This window comes from Hemicordylus capensis, chromosome 1 (genome assembly GCF_027244095.1).
Source record: "Hemicordylus capensis ecotype Gifberg chromosome 1, rHemCap1.1.pri, whole genome shotgun sequence".
NCBI classification, from domain to species: domain Eukaryota; kingdom Metazoa; phylum Chordata; class Lepidosauria; order Squamata; family Cordylidae; genus Hemicordylus; species Hemicordylus capensis.
In genome coordinates this window covers 322,096,785-322,111,170 of record NC_069657.1, presented here as the reverse complement: position 1 = coordinate 322,111,170, position 14,386 = coordinate 322,096,785, and the positions used below count along the sequence as shown (strand labels likewise).

Genomic DNA, 14,386 nt, shown 5'->3' with positions numbered 1-14,386 from the left:
TAGACAAATAAATGCTTACTAACTCTGTAAAACACTATCTTAAACTTACATTTTCCTGGTTGTGTGTGCGCCTGGGGGGAGGAATGGGGATTCTCAGTACAAGCATAGAGCACAGCTAGCGCCACCGAACACTATCTAACCTTGAAAATAATTCATGGGACAATTTCCAGATGAGTCACCATCTTAGTCTATTGCAGCAAAACTGACAAAGAGCCCTGTCGCACTTTAAAACCGAAACACATTGATTTCAGCCTAGGCTGGCTGTCGTGGACACGTCATCCGAGGTCTGATGGTGAAGTGGGCACTAGTTCACGAAAGCCGATACTAAATTAAACGTGTTAGTCTTGCTACAAGAAGAGACTCTTATTTCTCAGACAGCAACGCCGTCTTGCCACTGACACTGGAATTAAGGAGTTAAGGAGACTTGCAATGACCTCCAGCCCACCAAGCGGCGCCCGCCAGCAGTTTTCTCCGGCTGCGACTTACTCCTTTGCGCATGCTCGACCCGGACGAAAGGTTCCTCGGAGTGTTCGGAAGTGGAAACCGGCGTGCAGGCAGGGATGATGGGGGCCAGGGTGACCCGCGTGTTTACCAATTTCAATCTGGAGAGCCGAGCGCACCGGGAAATCAGCAAAGTCAAGCCCTCCGCCGCCCCGCGACATCCCACCACAGCCCCGCAGGACTGTGAGTTTTGCCCCGACCAAGAGCAAAGGCATTAGGCGATAAGCCCAGCATAAAGCAGGCGTTCCACTTTCCCACACCGATTGCCTGCAAAAGATCCTAAAAGCAGCGCAATGAGCAAGATACAGGGATTCTGTGAGGGCAGGCAGGCATGGGTGGGCGTTGAGCTGCTTTAGACTGTGCTGCGTCTAGGGACAAAGTGGCTGCTGTGCATTGCAGTTGCTGGATGTGGCATTTAGGGGAGCGTGGGGCAAGCAGGAACTGCTAATGAAAAGCAAGCCCTTTATGATAATTGAAAGCTACGCAGCAGCGGTTATTTTCATGTACAGATGCGGCCGCTGCAGCAGGAGGAAAAGCCCCTGTGACACTGACATTTTACCTCCTGCGCCCTGAACATTTTGAAGCAGTTTGTCCCTCCCTCTCAAACAGACTTGTTCCTTGCCTGATTTTCAGGCGCATGCGTGAGAATGGTGGTTTGCATGCTGGGAACTGTAGTCTAGAATTTAGCGAGATGATTGCTTTTTGTTGCAGCAGCTCCAAATGTGAAGATCCTTTAGTACCAGGGGTATCACTATAATAGGGCAAGGGGAGACAGTTGTCTGGGGGCCCACTGCCATGGGGGGGCCCCCAGAGGCAAGTAACATGACTGACTCCCCCAGCCACGCACCCGCCCGGGCTTCCTTCAGTTGTATTCGTCCTCTGAAACTGATGTGAGTGTTAAGACCAGGAGCTACCAGAACAGCATGTCTTGCTCTAGTACCATCAAATGACTTGCATCGTCCACAATTTACAAAACCTTTCAAAAAAAAAAATTAGGATGATGTTCTATTGTGGCACATAGGTGATATCTATCTATCTAAATTTTACTATGTTTTTTTGTTAGCACTATTCAGCCCCATTTAAGATTTCTTTACTTCATGAGCTGAGCTTCAGTGAGGCGGGGCCATTTTAAAATCTTGTCTCTGGGCCCACTCCAACCTTGCTACGCCCCTGTTTAGTACTCTGCTGGATTCCAGGTTCTAGCAATTATTTTAAGCATTAAAATGGTGTAATAGTAGATTAAGTATTGGACCTGTACTGGCGCAGCCTGGGTTCAGATCCCCACTGAATATGAACTTGACTAGATAAATGTGGAATGCGAAGTTCACTAGGTAAATTTGATTAAGTGCCGTCAGGTTGGTGTCGACTCTTAGCGACCACATAGATAGACAGACAGCCTAATTACTTCACAGGATTGTTGTGAGCGCAAAATGGGGGCAGACAGTGTATCCTGACCTGAGCTTGTTGCAAAACTATTGTGATAGCAGCATAATAAGGGCAGGTGGGGGGAGGTCCTAAGGTGATTCACCACATTGAATTCATGGTAGCCTACTATTACCAACCCACTGACAAGAATCTCCACAAAGTGATTCTGACCCACTTTCATATCCAGAAGGCCCTGGGGTGTGTTGCAGCTGACAATGGGAAACTGGTCCAGGTCAGCTGTTAATAAATCCAGTGAAATGTTGTGTGTCTGACTAAAAGTCACTTTCAAAACACCTTTCCTGAAACATATCAACACTGTGCATGTTGTTAGAAATGCTAAGTGTCATTATACAAATTCAAGTGTATTCTTATTAAATGATTTGTTTGGAGAAACTAAGGGGGGATTATTGTAGCCTTATGCTGTAAAATCTTCCTTTCTTTAGACCCTGCTGGATTCCAAGAAGAAATTAAGAAAAAAGATGAACGCATTAACATCTTATTAAAAGATGTTTATGTAGATTCTACGGATCCTCCTGCACATGTGAGTCAGTGTGACTTCCTGGAATATATATGTGCAACTTCACATTGTTATGTCTGGACTAGTGGTGAGACTTCTCTCTTTTAAAAAAAACAACACCCAAAAACATCTTGCCGTACCTCTGCAGGCAGCAGTGCATTCAGCAGCATCTGAAGCCTGATTCTTGACTTTAAAAAACGACAATCCATAGCAGCCAACTATTGTGAATACTATTCCTGCTTGAAATGCTATTGAATCTGCTCCTGCCCACAAAGACATGTCCAAAGAGAGAGAGAGGAACTTTACCACAGCCACTAGTTCTGTGCCTGCCCACAACTGCCCAAGTAAAATTGGTTGTGCATCTTTCCCTTTCTTCCCTCACTCCCACTATGGTGCTAATAAGATAGCAGTTGGTAAGGAGGCTGCAAAGGTGATTAATCTAACTCTAAAATTACTGTTCCGTGAGGTTATGGCCCAAAGATCATGCCTTTATTTCCCAAGGTAACCATTAATATTGTGTACAAAATCAATTCTGCCACAACTGCTGAAGATATCTTAGACTAAACAGCAAAGAGATGTTGGGGACAGCTTTGGAAACAAAATCTTGATATCTTATTCTTGTGTGTGTACACACACGTTTCAGATGCAGCACAGATCCTTGGTTGAATTTGAGAATCTCCACTATGCTTTTAGGGAGATTCTCAAACCGTGGTTGGAAGTGTGGTTTGGCGCTGTGTGAGGTTACATCTTTTGGGAGCGGTGTGGGGGAACTTTAAGAAAGAGGAGAACAGGTCCTTACCTGTTCACCGCTGCCACATGCAGCTTCCTCCTAGGGCAGTGCTCGGCCCAAGTACCCCCTGCATGATGCCAGCACACACAAGGTGCATCTGCAGAAGCCATGTGCGTGCTGGCACTGTGTGAGGTTACTTGGGCCGAGTGCCGCTTCAGGGGGAAGCTGCATGGGGCGGTGGAGAACAGGTCTTGAAGCTCCCCCATGCCACTTCCAAAAGGTGCTCAAACCGCACTTTGAACCATGGTCTGGACACATCCCTATATGCTTTCCCATCCAAATGCACCTCTCAGATTCATCTGAGATTCAATCTGTGCAAACGACCTGAGCTTTGAAACCAAGTTGTGTAATTGGCTTGTTTAAGTGTGGCTGAATTTCCCATTACGTTGTGTCCAAACCGACCCTCAGGCTTTATTCTCGGCTTATTGCAAGAGGATTGGCACAGAGCAGCTGAGAAACAGCCATGGGTTGGGCAAATGGTGGAGGGAGGGGCCAGATAAATCACCAGCAGCAAAATAAATGCTATTGTTGAGTCGCCTGCAGAAGGAATTCTCTACTTGTTTTTAGAAGCTTGGTTAGAAGCTTCTGTGGCTCCGTATTTGTCTGACTAATCTGGAGTCTTACCATGCTAGTTACTTCACTTATGGGTTCGTGTTCAAACCTTAAATTTATGGTTCTCACGGTGGACCGTACAGATAATTTTCTGTACAATAGCCAACTTCAAGAGGCCGATATCTTCATGGTGCATTCTTGTAATAGATATTTTAAGCAGCTGAGGACAAGAAATGTTCTTCTTTCTTCTTCTACTATGTATATTTCATGTACACTGATGGTGCTACAGAAATGAATAATAAATAATGAAATTTAATAATGAGTGCCAACTTAATTTCTGAAAGAAGTTGCTTCTCCTTTCCTTCTACCTTTTACATTTTTATTGCACTTTTGCACGGTTTGAAAGAACAAAAGCATCAATTGCTGACATTGAGGGGTGTGTGAATGACCTTGAACAGAGCCTGGATGTGAACCATATGTAAGCTGCTGTGAGGTCCTTTGAAGAGTAGTGGGATATACAGATATATTTTTTTCACTATAATTGGGAGAAAGATATATGAAGGGTGGCATCATAGGAACATAAGAAGCTGCCTTATACTGAGTCAGACCATTGGTCCATCTAGCTCAGTATTGTATACACAGACTGGCAGCAGCTTCTGCAAGGTTACAGGCAGGAGTCTCTCTCGGCCCTGTTTCGGAGATGCTAGGTAGGGAACTTGGAACCTTCTGCTCTTCCCAGAGTGGCCCCATCCCCTAAGAGGAATACCTTACAGTTCTCACACATTTTGTTTCCCATTCAAATGCAAACCAGGGTGGACCCTGCTTAACAAAGAGGACAATTCATGGTTGCTACCACAAGATCAGATCTCCTCCCATCTGATGCAGCTTGCCATGTAAAAGTGAGAAAGGGGTACTTATATGGGTTTTTTAATCCACCTTTAATGGTAGGGGACTCCTGTCTGTCAAGTCACTCTAAGTCAGAATTGTGGCTAGTTAAATGCCACATTATTTGCTTTATTTTAAAGTGGACTTATCCTATCACAACCACAGTACTATTCATAGTAAGCACGGAAGGTTTTTAGCTCATCAAAGAGTTGGACTGATGTTTCTGGGGAGTCTGGGTTGGTTCATACTTGTACACATATTGCTTGATGGCTCTTGGTATATGTTTGTCCTGGATCTGCTTTCAAAGTACTGGGTTGGATGTGACTTGAGGCAACATAAACAAATTGCCTGCAATGCCCGATATGTGCTGGCTGCAGATCACTACTGGATGCTGTCTTCATGCACACAGGTGAACCAGCATGTATGAGTTATGGGGTATAGAAGAGGAGCCAGGTTGTCAAAGTTCATTGTACTTCATTGTACTAAAAAAATTTCTCCTGCTCTAGGTAAAAAATGAAAGCAGAATCCTCCCAGCTAAGCCAGAGGAGCACCGACTTACAAAAGTAGGCCATTTTGGCCACCTGGATATTCAGACTATTTCTAAAGGCAAAATCTCAGTAGTTGAAGCCTTGACCATTCTCGATAATCATCACCGCTCTCCACAGGCATGGACTGCAGAGAGAATAGCAAAGGAATACTCCCTAGAATTGAAGGATGTGACTGCTCTCTTAACCTTCTTCATCCCTTTTGCTGTTGAAATCTTTCCTCCTAAAAACCAAAAGGCTCTAAACTCTAGATAAAGATGTCTGCCAAATCTTCACTGACCTTGCTAATGTGTTCTGTAAACTATACATCTAATTCGCTTTCCCCCCCTTAAATGAAAATCTCTTGAATGTGTCTTATGTAAGTGGTATCTGCATTTTTTTGTCATTGCTGCATTCATAACACCTCCTAGTCATGCCACTGTGAAGCAGGAGTCAGTCCTCAGCAAAATCCATGAAGGTATTCTAGAAACAGTTGTCTGGAAAATAGTCTGTTCCAAACCAATTGGCTATTACTCATATTGCAAACAACAAAAATGCATTATCTGTGAATCTGGTCATCTTTGGTCCAAGCTCTGCAGAAGCTCTTGTTATAGCATTCTGTAAATAGTTATAATTAAAGCAAAGGAGAGCTGCAGTGTGTTTTTTCTTCTAAGAAATTAGAGAGGCATTGCATCTGATAATATGGGAGGGAGTGTGTGAAAGACAAAATAGGGAAAAAATTATTTAGGTTGGACATTTTATTTTTTGTTATAGATGTTTTAAACAAATGGCATTTGAACCAAATACAATTTTGCTTTTTTGTGGTGGCATACTGGATATAACTGTGGTTATCAAAATGGTGACAGCTGTTAATGTCTTTGGTTCATGCCAATAATTATTGACAGCACGCCTGAAAATAACTAATTTTGTACTACATTGTCTCAGCTTCTCAATGAAGACCCTGTGGCCTATGCCTGACTGGAAATCTCTGTTGATTTAAACCAGGGCTGCACAACTGTGACCCTCCCAGCTGTTTTTGGACTACAACTCCCATCATCCCATCACAGTGGCTAGCAGACGGGAATTATGTGAGTTGTAGTCCATCTGCAGGAACTGATTTAGAGGGAACTGTTATATTTTCATTCTAATACTATTGCCTTCTACTACCTACTGTGTTTGGCTGTAGATTGTTATGTACCACAGTACTGACCCAGAAATAATTCCAATATATATATTTTAGGCTGACTTTATGTTAAGTGGGACAGTGTACCTGTATCTTCTGGGAGTTTGGTAGAAGAGGGAATTCCAAAATAAGCTGGTTGTCATTCAGCAGTAAGAAAAGCTACATCTGTTGAAATTTCTTGTGCTTTACATTTAATCATCCATGTTTTTGTGACATGTTAAAACAGTAACCACTGGGCAAGACCATGACTACATTTTTTATACAGCAGTATGTGTGAAAGAGTGTGAATGAGAATAGACTTTAGTTTGCAACACGTTTATTTTTCACATTATTGGTCGTGGGACCAGTAGGCTATTTTTAATATTGAAAACATCAACATATGACCATGAAGCTGTTGAGTTGGGCACCTGAAGTTCTGGACATTTCTCCAGGGAAGCTCAACCTAGAATGCATGACAGTACTCTAAATATGATGTAACTAATACATGTCACCATAGCCAGAACTGCTTTTTCCAGGAATGGATGGAACTGGCACACCAGAGGAGGAGAACAATTTCCTCCCCCTGCCCACTCAAAAAGTCCTTTTGTCTTCCAGAAATATATCCTTGAGGCCTGTGTGATCCTCAGGAACATATTTGTCGAAGCCAAAAGTGCTTTTAGAGGGAGGGGAGACAAACAAAAATAGCTTTCCCCCATGCAGTCCGCTGTGGTAGAAGCCTTATCCGCAGCTACTCTGCAGCCTCCTTACAAGGATGCAGCTGGTCTTCCACCCTTCTACAGCTGCAGAGTATGTGGGTGACTGTGACTTTAAAAAAGGAGTTGATACAGCTAATCTTGACTATAACACAAGACATTGACCACAATTCAGAAGAATAGTTTAGGCAGACTGGTGTTTGCTCACATCCATTGTTATAATATTTCTTTTTAATGTCAGACTCTACCACGTCATATCAATAATTCCTCTCAATTTCAAAAGCAGATTTATTTTCTGGTGTGGGACATTCCATTTTCAAGAAACAGGCCCCAAACCCTGCTTGGCCTATGGAGCTAACTGCATGACTTAATTTTTTTTACAACTTAGTGAATAAGGTCTCATGATTCCAATTTTTGTACAACTGATAAGGAATTCAGGTAAAAGTGTATCGTTAATGTGTTGTCCGTGTTTCTTGTAAGTTCTTTTCTGTTTTTCATCTTGGACTGATTTTTATATACCATTTTATGGCACACAGTTATGTCACAGTCTTATTAACACTATTTTTATTACGTATTTATATATTGCTTTTTAACAAAAATTTCGTAATGTGCATAGCAAAAAGAAGAAAATAGGGACGTGCATGAATCAAGGTTCAAACACTGATTTGAAGCCGAACCTATTTGTGGGACTGCTGAACCAATCCAACTGGTGAAGTGTGGCGCCAGGGATGGCAGAGAGCAGCACCTTTAAAAGTGAGGAGAGCAGCTCCTTACTTACCTGCTCCACTGTCATGCCCTGCAGCTTCCTGCTGCAGTGGCACAGCCCCCCACCCAGCAGCCTGTACTTGCCAGCAGCAGTCCCCCCAGCAGCCCGCATGCCGTGATGCAGTGGCAGCATGCACATGGCGCAGAGACCATGTGTGTGCCGCTGCTGCACAAGGGCTGTTGAGAGGAGCACGACTGCAGCAGGAAGCTGCCTGCTCCCCTCACTTTTAAAGGTGCTGCTCGCCGCCGGCACCGTACTCCACTAGTCGAATTGATCTAGCGGCCCCACGAACTGGTTTGGCTTCGAATCAGTGCTTGAACCTCGATTCGTGCATATCCCTACCAGAAAATGGCTCCCTGTCTCAAAGAGCAGTCTAAAAATAAACTCGAGGGAGGCACTAACAGCCAGTGCAGTGCAGTGCTGTGATGAATAGGAACAGCTGCTATCCCTTGCTAAACAGAAGAGAATCACCATTTTGAAAGGGGCTTGTTTCCCAGTTAGCTGGAGGCTGCTTTAAAAAAAATGTGTAGGAAGAAATTTAATATTTCTGCAATAGTAGTTTTCTCCCATTCCAGGCCTGAACACACGTGCTTGGAAAGAAGAGCTGATTCATACATGATACATTTGCTCATATATATATGTTGGATACACTCTTGAAATAGGAAGATGCAGAGGAAGCTTTCTTGAGAGGAATTCTGCATCCTTGTCGCAGCTCAAGTTCAAGTGAATTGACTACTAGTATACACAGATATTTGCATGCCCTATTTCATAATGTATACATTTGGTTTTGTTGTAGTAGTATAATTGGGATGTACCTACCTGCTTGATCTTATATATGCTTGCTTTGAATAAGTATAAAGGATCTAATTTAGATGGATTTCCCAGGGCAAAGGTTATGATGCCACTATGATTCAATGTAGTCATGTTCATTTAATGTATCTGTAGGTGAAACTGTTCATGATATTTTTTTGTTTGTTTTAGCAACTTGGAAAAACTAGTATTTCAGTTGGGTGCAGATCTTTTATGGAATTCTTATACTTCTGTGGAGAAATGCACCACTTATTTTAACTGGCTAAATACAAGTGGCATTTGAGGTTATTACTATTATTTACATATTGCTTTTCAACACATAGTACTCAAAGCAGTTTACGTAGAACCAGAATAATGAAGAAATGGTTCCTGACTCCAAAGGGCCCACACTCTAAAAACGAAAGGAAAGGTAGACACGAACAACAGCCACTGGAGGAATGCTATGCTGGGGTGGAATAGGGCTAGTTTCTCTCCCCCTGCTTAATATAAGAGCATTACCGCTTTGAAAGGTGCATCTCTGTCCAGTTAGCCGAGGTAATTGGGCTTCAGTTTGTATCCGTATGAACATCAGTTTTTTGTTTATTTGGTGTCAAAAGCATTAACACACTGATTTGCAAAAATCGTATAGGTATTGAGACACAAATATATTCTTAGATGTGTACTCTGTACATAAACACTATATCCCACCGTTCTGGTTTTTTAAAATGCTTAAGTTGCCTTACAAAAGCACAATAGGGCCTTTTGCATGATCATATGGGGATGGGTTGTGGGTGTTAGCGAGAGCTAATACCAACAGACAATCAGAACCTCTGGGTTAGGGGTGTGCATGAATCACTCAATGTTGAACTGGTTCGCATTGAACTGGAATGGTTTGGCAGCTCAATCACGAACCAAACCCGGGCTGGTTTAGTTCACAATCAAACTGAGCCAAGCCTGGTTAAAGCGGTCCGGTTTGACATCAAAAAGTGGCAGTGTAGGGGGAGCAGCAAGAAAGGTAATCTAAGGTTCTTACCACCCCGCCCTGCATGGCTGCCGGTGCTTGCCACCCCTTAGTGCAGCTCAATTTCCACAGGGTCCGTCTTTTAATCAGGCCACTCACATAGCGGTGCTGCAGTTCCAGCCTTTGCGGATGCGTGGAGATCATTTGCATGGCCTCTGTACGTGCAAATTTCAGGCTACAAAATGGTCTACACATGCAAATGGTCTCCGTGCATCTACGGTTACTGGAACTGTGCTGCCGCCACGCGGGCAACCTGCTTAAGGGTGGATACGGTGGCAATTAGGGATGTGCATGAACTGGTTTGGAGGCTCTTTTACGGACCTCCAAACCGGATTGAAAGTCCGGCAGTTTGGCAGGTTCAAAGGTTGGAGGGGGGGGATAGCTTTGAGAGGGTGCTCCTACCTTGGTTAAGAGCAGGGTGCAAAAGCTGAGTTACCTGGCTTTGAGCAATCTGGGTTGGAAGGATTTTTGTGCATTCACACAACCATGCAAACCAGGGTACAAGGCCTACCCTGATGATGGTTTTGTGAACAGGCCTAATAAAAACAATAAATGTAGAAAAACAGACATTGGGGCAGCAGAAAAAGAATGATCAGGAATTCCACTATGAAATACCGAGCAACAATGAGAAATCAAAAGCTTTATAGGGAAAAGGCTTATTTAAAAAGAGAGATTTTTCACTTGATAGTAGAAAGCCAACAGAGAAGAATAACTGACCTCTCTGGGTAGAAATCCCCACAACCACAGCCCAAACATTGAGAAGGTCCATCTTTATCCCGAACCAAATATGCCTTATATTAGTATGGACATATATGGACATTGGTAACTAGTGAAAATTGTTTCAACAAAAGAGTCGTGTGCTCCTAACAACCTACCTCCCAACAGTACTTGGGAGCAATTGAAGTTTTGGACACTTCTCCGAGGAAGCCCCACATAGAGTGCATTACAGTAATCCATAGGTGATGTAACTAAGACAGAGCAACATAGTCAGATCTGCTTTCTCCAGGAATGGATGGGGTTGGCATAGCAACTTAGGCAGGGCCATTTCTGGCCACAAATGTCACCTGTTTGACATTTTAGGTTCAGAGTTGGCTCTAGCAGAACCCCCAGACTTTTAATCTGATTTCTTAAGTGAAGTGCTATCCCATCCAAGACAGGTTGAACTCCTGTTCCCAGACTACTGACCAGCTCTGTCAGTAATTAAGCAAAAATTTGTTTCCCTCATCCAGCCAATTATTGCCCCCAGTCACCTCAACAGGCTTACTGAAACCTGATGGAAGGGAAATCTAGAGCCAAGTGTCATCAGCATACTGGTGCCACCATACTGGAAAACTCCAGATAACTTCTCCCTACAGTTTTATGAGATATTAAAAGGAGTAGAGGACAGCAAAGAATCCTGTGGAATGCCAAAGGCCAAGGCACCAAATAGGCATAGCCCCAGCATAATAATCTGGAACTACCCCTCCATTAAGGGCCAGAACCAACACGAAATTATGCCTCCAAGCCCCATCTCAGATAGCCCCATCCACATTCAGAAGAATACCATGGTCAATAGTACCAAAACCCACTGAGCAAAGTCAATAGGTTACACTCCCCCTATCTAGCTCCCAGCATAGGTAGTTAAACAGAGCAACTAAAGCTGTATCCACCCCAAAACCAACCTAAAAACCAACTGAAATGAGTTGATAAATCTGGAGCTTGATAAATCTGAACAACATCTAGCCTTTCCCCCCTTCAAACTAACTAACAGGAGAAGAGGAGATTTTGTGGGGCTGGTTTCTCTTTAAGGGACAAGTCTCTCTCTCTCTGCGTGTGTTATTTGCCAGGGCTAGCATTTGCCAGGGCTAGCAAACTCCAGTGTTGTCCCTGCCTGGAGGAGGTGGAGTTAGCTAGGGCTGTGGGAGCCCCACATTCCTTTGACATTCTTTTGACTCACATCCTGTGTCTCAGTTTGAAGCCTACTCCCTACATAAGAGGTGAATGCCCCAGAGCGTAGTGAACAGAGCATAGCAAACAGGACGTTTGAGTTTTGCAGGAGTTTAGCAGGAAATCTGCGGGGGAGACTGGAACAAGCCCCTGTCATCACAAGGAGCCCAGTGGAGAAGAGAAGGTAAGTACAAATCCCTCTCTCATATTCTTGAGAAGGGTGTTTGGACAGTTAAATAGCTGACCATTACAGCGGAGACCTATCCTTCTAATAAACTATCTCTAAATACTGCAAGCAGCAAACAAAACCAGTACGAAGATAGAAAGTCAGCAGGGGAGGCGGCACTTCCCAGTGTAATGCATAGAGTGCCACATGTATGACTATTTGCCCCATGGGCAGAAGTCATGGGTGTGTGCTCGGTGCAAGGAGCTCCTGGCTCTCAGAACATGTTTGTTCCCTTGAGATCAAGGTGGCATATCTGGAGAAGCTCAGAGAGATGGAGAGGCATGAAGATGAGACCTTCAGGGACATGGTAGAGGCATCCCACTCTAGGGCTGATAGCTCCTCCGCTGTCAGGGAGAATGAAGGTCTTGGACAAGGAGGACATCAGTCTGAGGAAGAGGGAAATGCTCCTTTAGAAGGGACCCCTTCTGTGGAAGATGAGCCCATATCCTCTCGCACAGGGGATACTCCTTCAGGTGTGGGGGCCTCATAGTTGGTGATTCGATCATTAGAGGTATAGAGAGATGGGTTTGTGACCTGCGTGTTGACTGCACGGTGACTTGCCTGCCTGGTGCGAAGGTTGCGGACATCACGCAGCATCTAGATAGGGTCTTAGGCAGTTCTGGGGAGGAGACAGCTGTCGTGGTGCACGTCAGCACAAACGATGTGGGGAAATGTAGTCGGGAGGCCCTGGAAGCCAAATTTAGGCTGATAGGTAGTGTATTAAATCCAGGTCCCCCAAGGTAGCATTCTCAGAAATGCTACCTGTTCCACGCGCAAGTACAGTGAGACAGGCAGATCTGAGGGATTTCAATGCATTGATGAGCTGGGAGGAGGGGTTTAGATTTGTTAGGCACTGGGATACAATTTGGGGCAAGCAAGGCCTGTACAAAAGGGATGGGCTGCACTTTAACCAAGATGGAACCAGACTGTTGGCTCTTAAAATAAAAAAGGTTGCAGAGCAGCTTCTAAAATGATGCCTGGGGAATAGCTGACGGGAGCTGGGCAGTATCCAGTTCAGCAAATGCCATCCTTTAATGTGTGAGGGTGCAAAGGCTTCAGATAAAACAGAAGGGGACAGAGCAGAACCACATAAAGAGCAGACAGAAGGCCATGCCAGCTGGTCAAAGAGTCAAAAGAAAGATAGCATACACCAGGTGAGAGATTCAGCATATAGGTGCTTATATGTCAATGCCAGAAGCCTCTGAGCCAAGTGGGTGAGCTGGAATGCTTGGTTGCTAACACAGAAATAGATATAGTGGGCATAACAGAAACATGGTGGAACAGTAAGAACCAGTGGGACACTGTTATCCCTGGATATAAACTCTATAGGAAGGACAGAGCGGGGTGCCTTGGAGGTGGAGTAGCACTGTATGTTAAAGAAGGGATAGAATCTAACAAGCTAGAAAACCTAGGTGGATTGGAGTCCTCGATGGAAACCCTGTGGGTGACAATACAAGGCCTGAAAGGAAATGTGCTACTGGGGATGTGCTATCACCCTCCGGATCAAAACACTGACAGTGACTGGGAGTTGCAGGAGGAAATCAGGGAGGCGTCATGGAGAGGCAGGGCTGTAATAATGGGTGACTTCAATTGCCCACACATAAACTGGCAAAGTCACAGTCAGGTAATGACAAAGAGGTCATATTTCTTGACATGCTGAATGACTGTGCCCTAGAACAGTTGGTCTTGGAACGAACCAGAAAGAAGGCAACCTTGGACTTAATCCTGAGTGACACCCAGGACCTGGTGCGTGATGTCAGTGTCATCGACCCTTTAGGGAACAGATCAAATTCATTATACATGTGGGGAGAAAATCACCAAGGAAGTCTAACACAGACACTTTGAATTTCAGAAGAGGAAACTTCTCCAAAATGAGGAGTATGGTGAAAAGAAAGCTGAAAGGAAATATCAGGAGAGTCACTTTGCTCCAGAATGCATGGAGTTTATTCAAAACCACAATACTAGAAGCCCAGTTAGATTGTATACCCAAAAGGAGGAAAGATACCATTAAGTCCAGGAAGATGCCAGCATGGCTAACAGGTAATGTCAAGGAAGCCATAAAAAGAAAGAAGACTTCCTTCCAAAATTGGAAGGCCTGTCCAAATAAAGAGAACAGAAAGGAACACAAACTCTGGCAAAAGAAATGCAAGGTGACAATAAGGGAGGCGAAAAGAGTTGGAGGAACATTTAGCTAAAAGCATCAAAGAGAATAACAAAAACTCCTTTAAATACATCAGAAGCAGGAAACCTGCCAGGGAGGCGGTTGGACCATTAGACAATGAGGGAGTGAAAGGGATTATTAAAGAGGATATGGAGGTTGCAGAGAAACTAAATGAGTTCTTTGCATCCATCTTCATGGCAGAGGATACTGAGCATATACCTGAAGTAGGCTTTTGGGGGATGGAGGCTAAGGAACTGAGTCAAATAGAAGTGACAAGAGATGATGTTCTAAACTGTCTGGAAAAACTGAAAACTAGCAAATTGCCAGGGCTGGATGGCAACCATCCAAGAGTCCTCAAAGAACTCAAATGTGAAATTGCCAACCTCCTCGCTAAAATATATAACTTATCCCCGCAATCAGGCACTGTA

The 14,386-nt window shown here is 44.1% G+C and overlaps 1 protein-coding gene across 1 annotated transcript; it reads left to right on the top strand.

Annotated features, from left to right (window-relative positions):
• The first annotated feature begins 270 nt into the window (after positions 1-270).
• NDUFAF4 (NADH:ubiquinone oxidoreductase complex assembly factor 4) lies at positions 271-8,933 on the top strand. The gene is made up of 3 exons (XM_053287575.1): positions 271-684; positions 2,370-2,467; positions 5,177-8,933. Exons 1-3 carry the CDS (start codon positions 561-563, stop codon positions 5,468-5,470), a joined length of 516 nt encoding a protein of 171 aa, XP_053143550.1. The 5' UTR covers positions 271-560; the 3' UTR covers positions 5,471-8,933.
• The last annotated feature ends 5,453 nt before the right edge of the window (positions 8,934-14,386 follow it).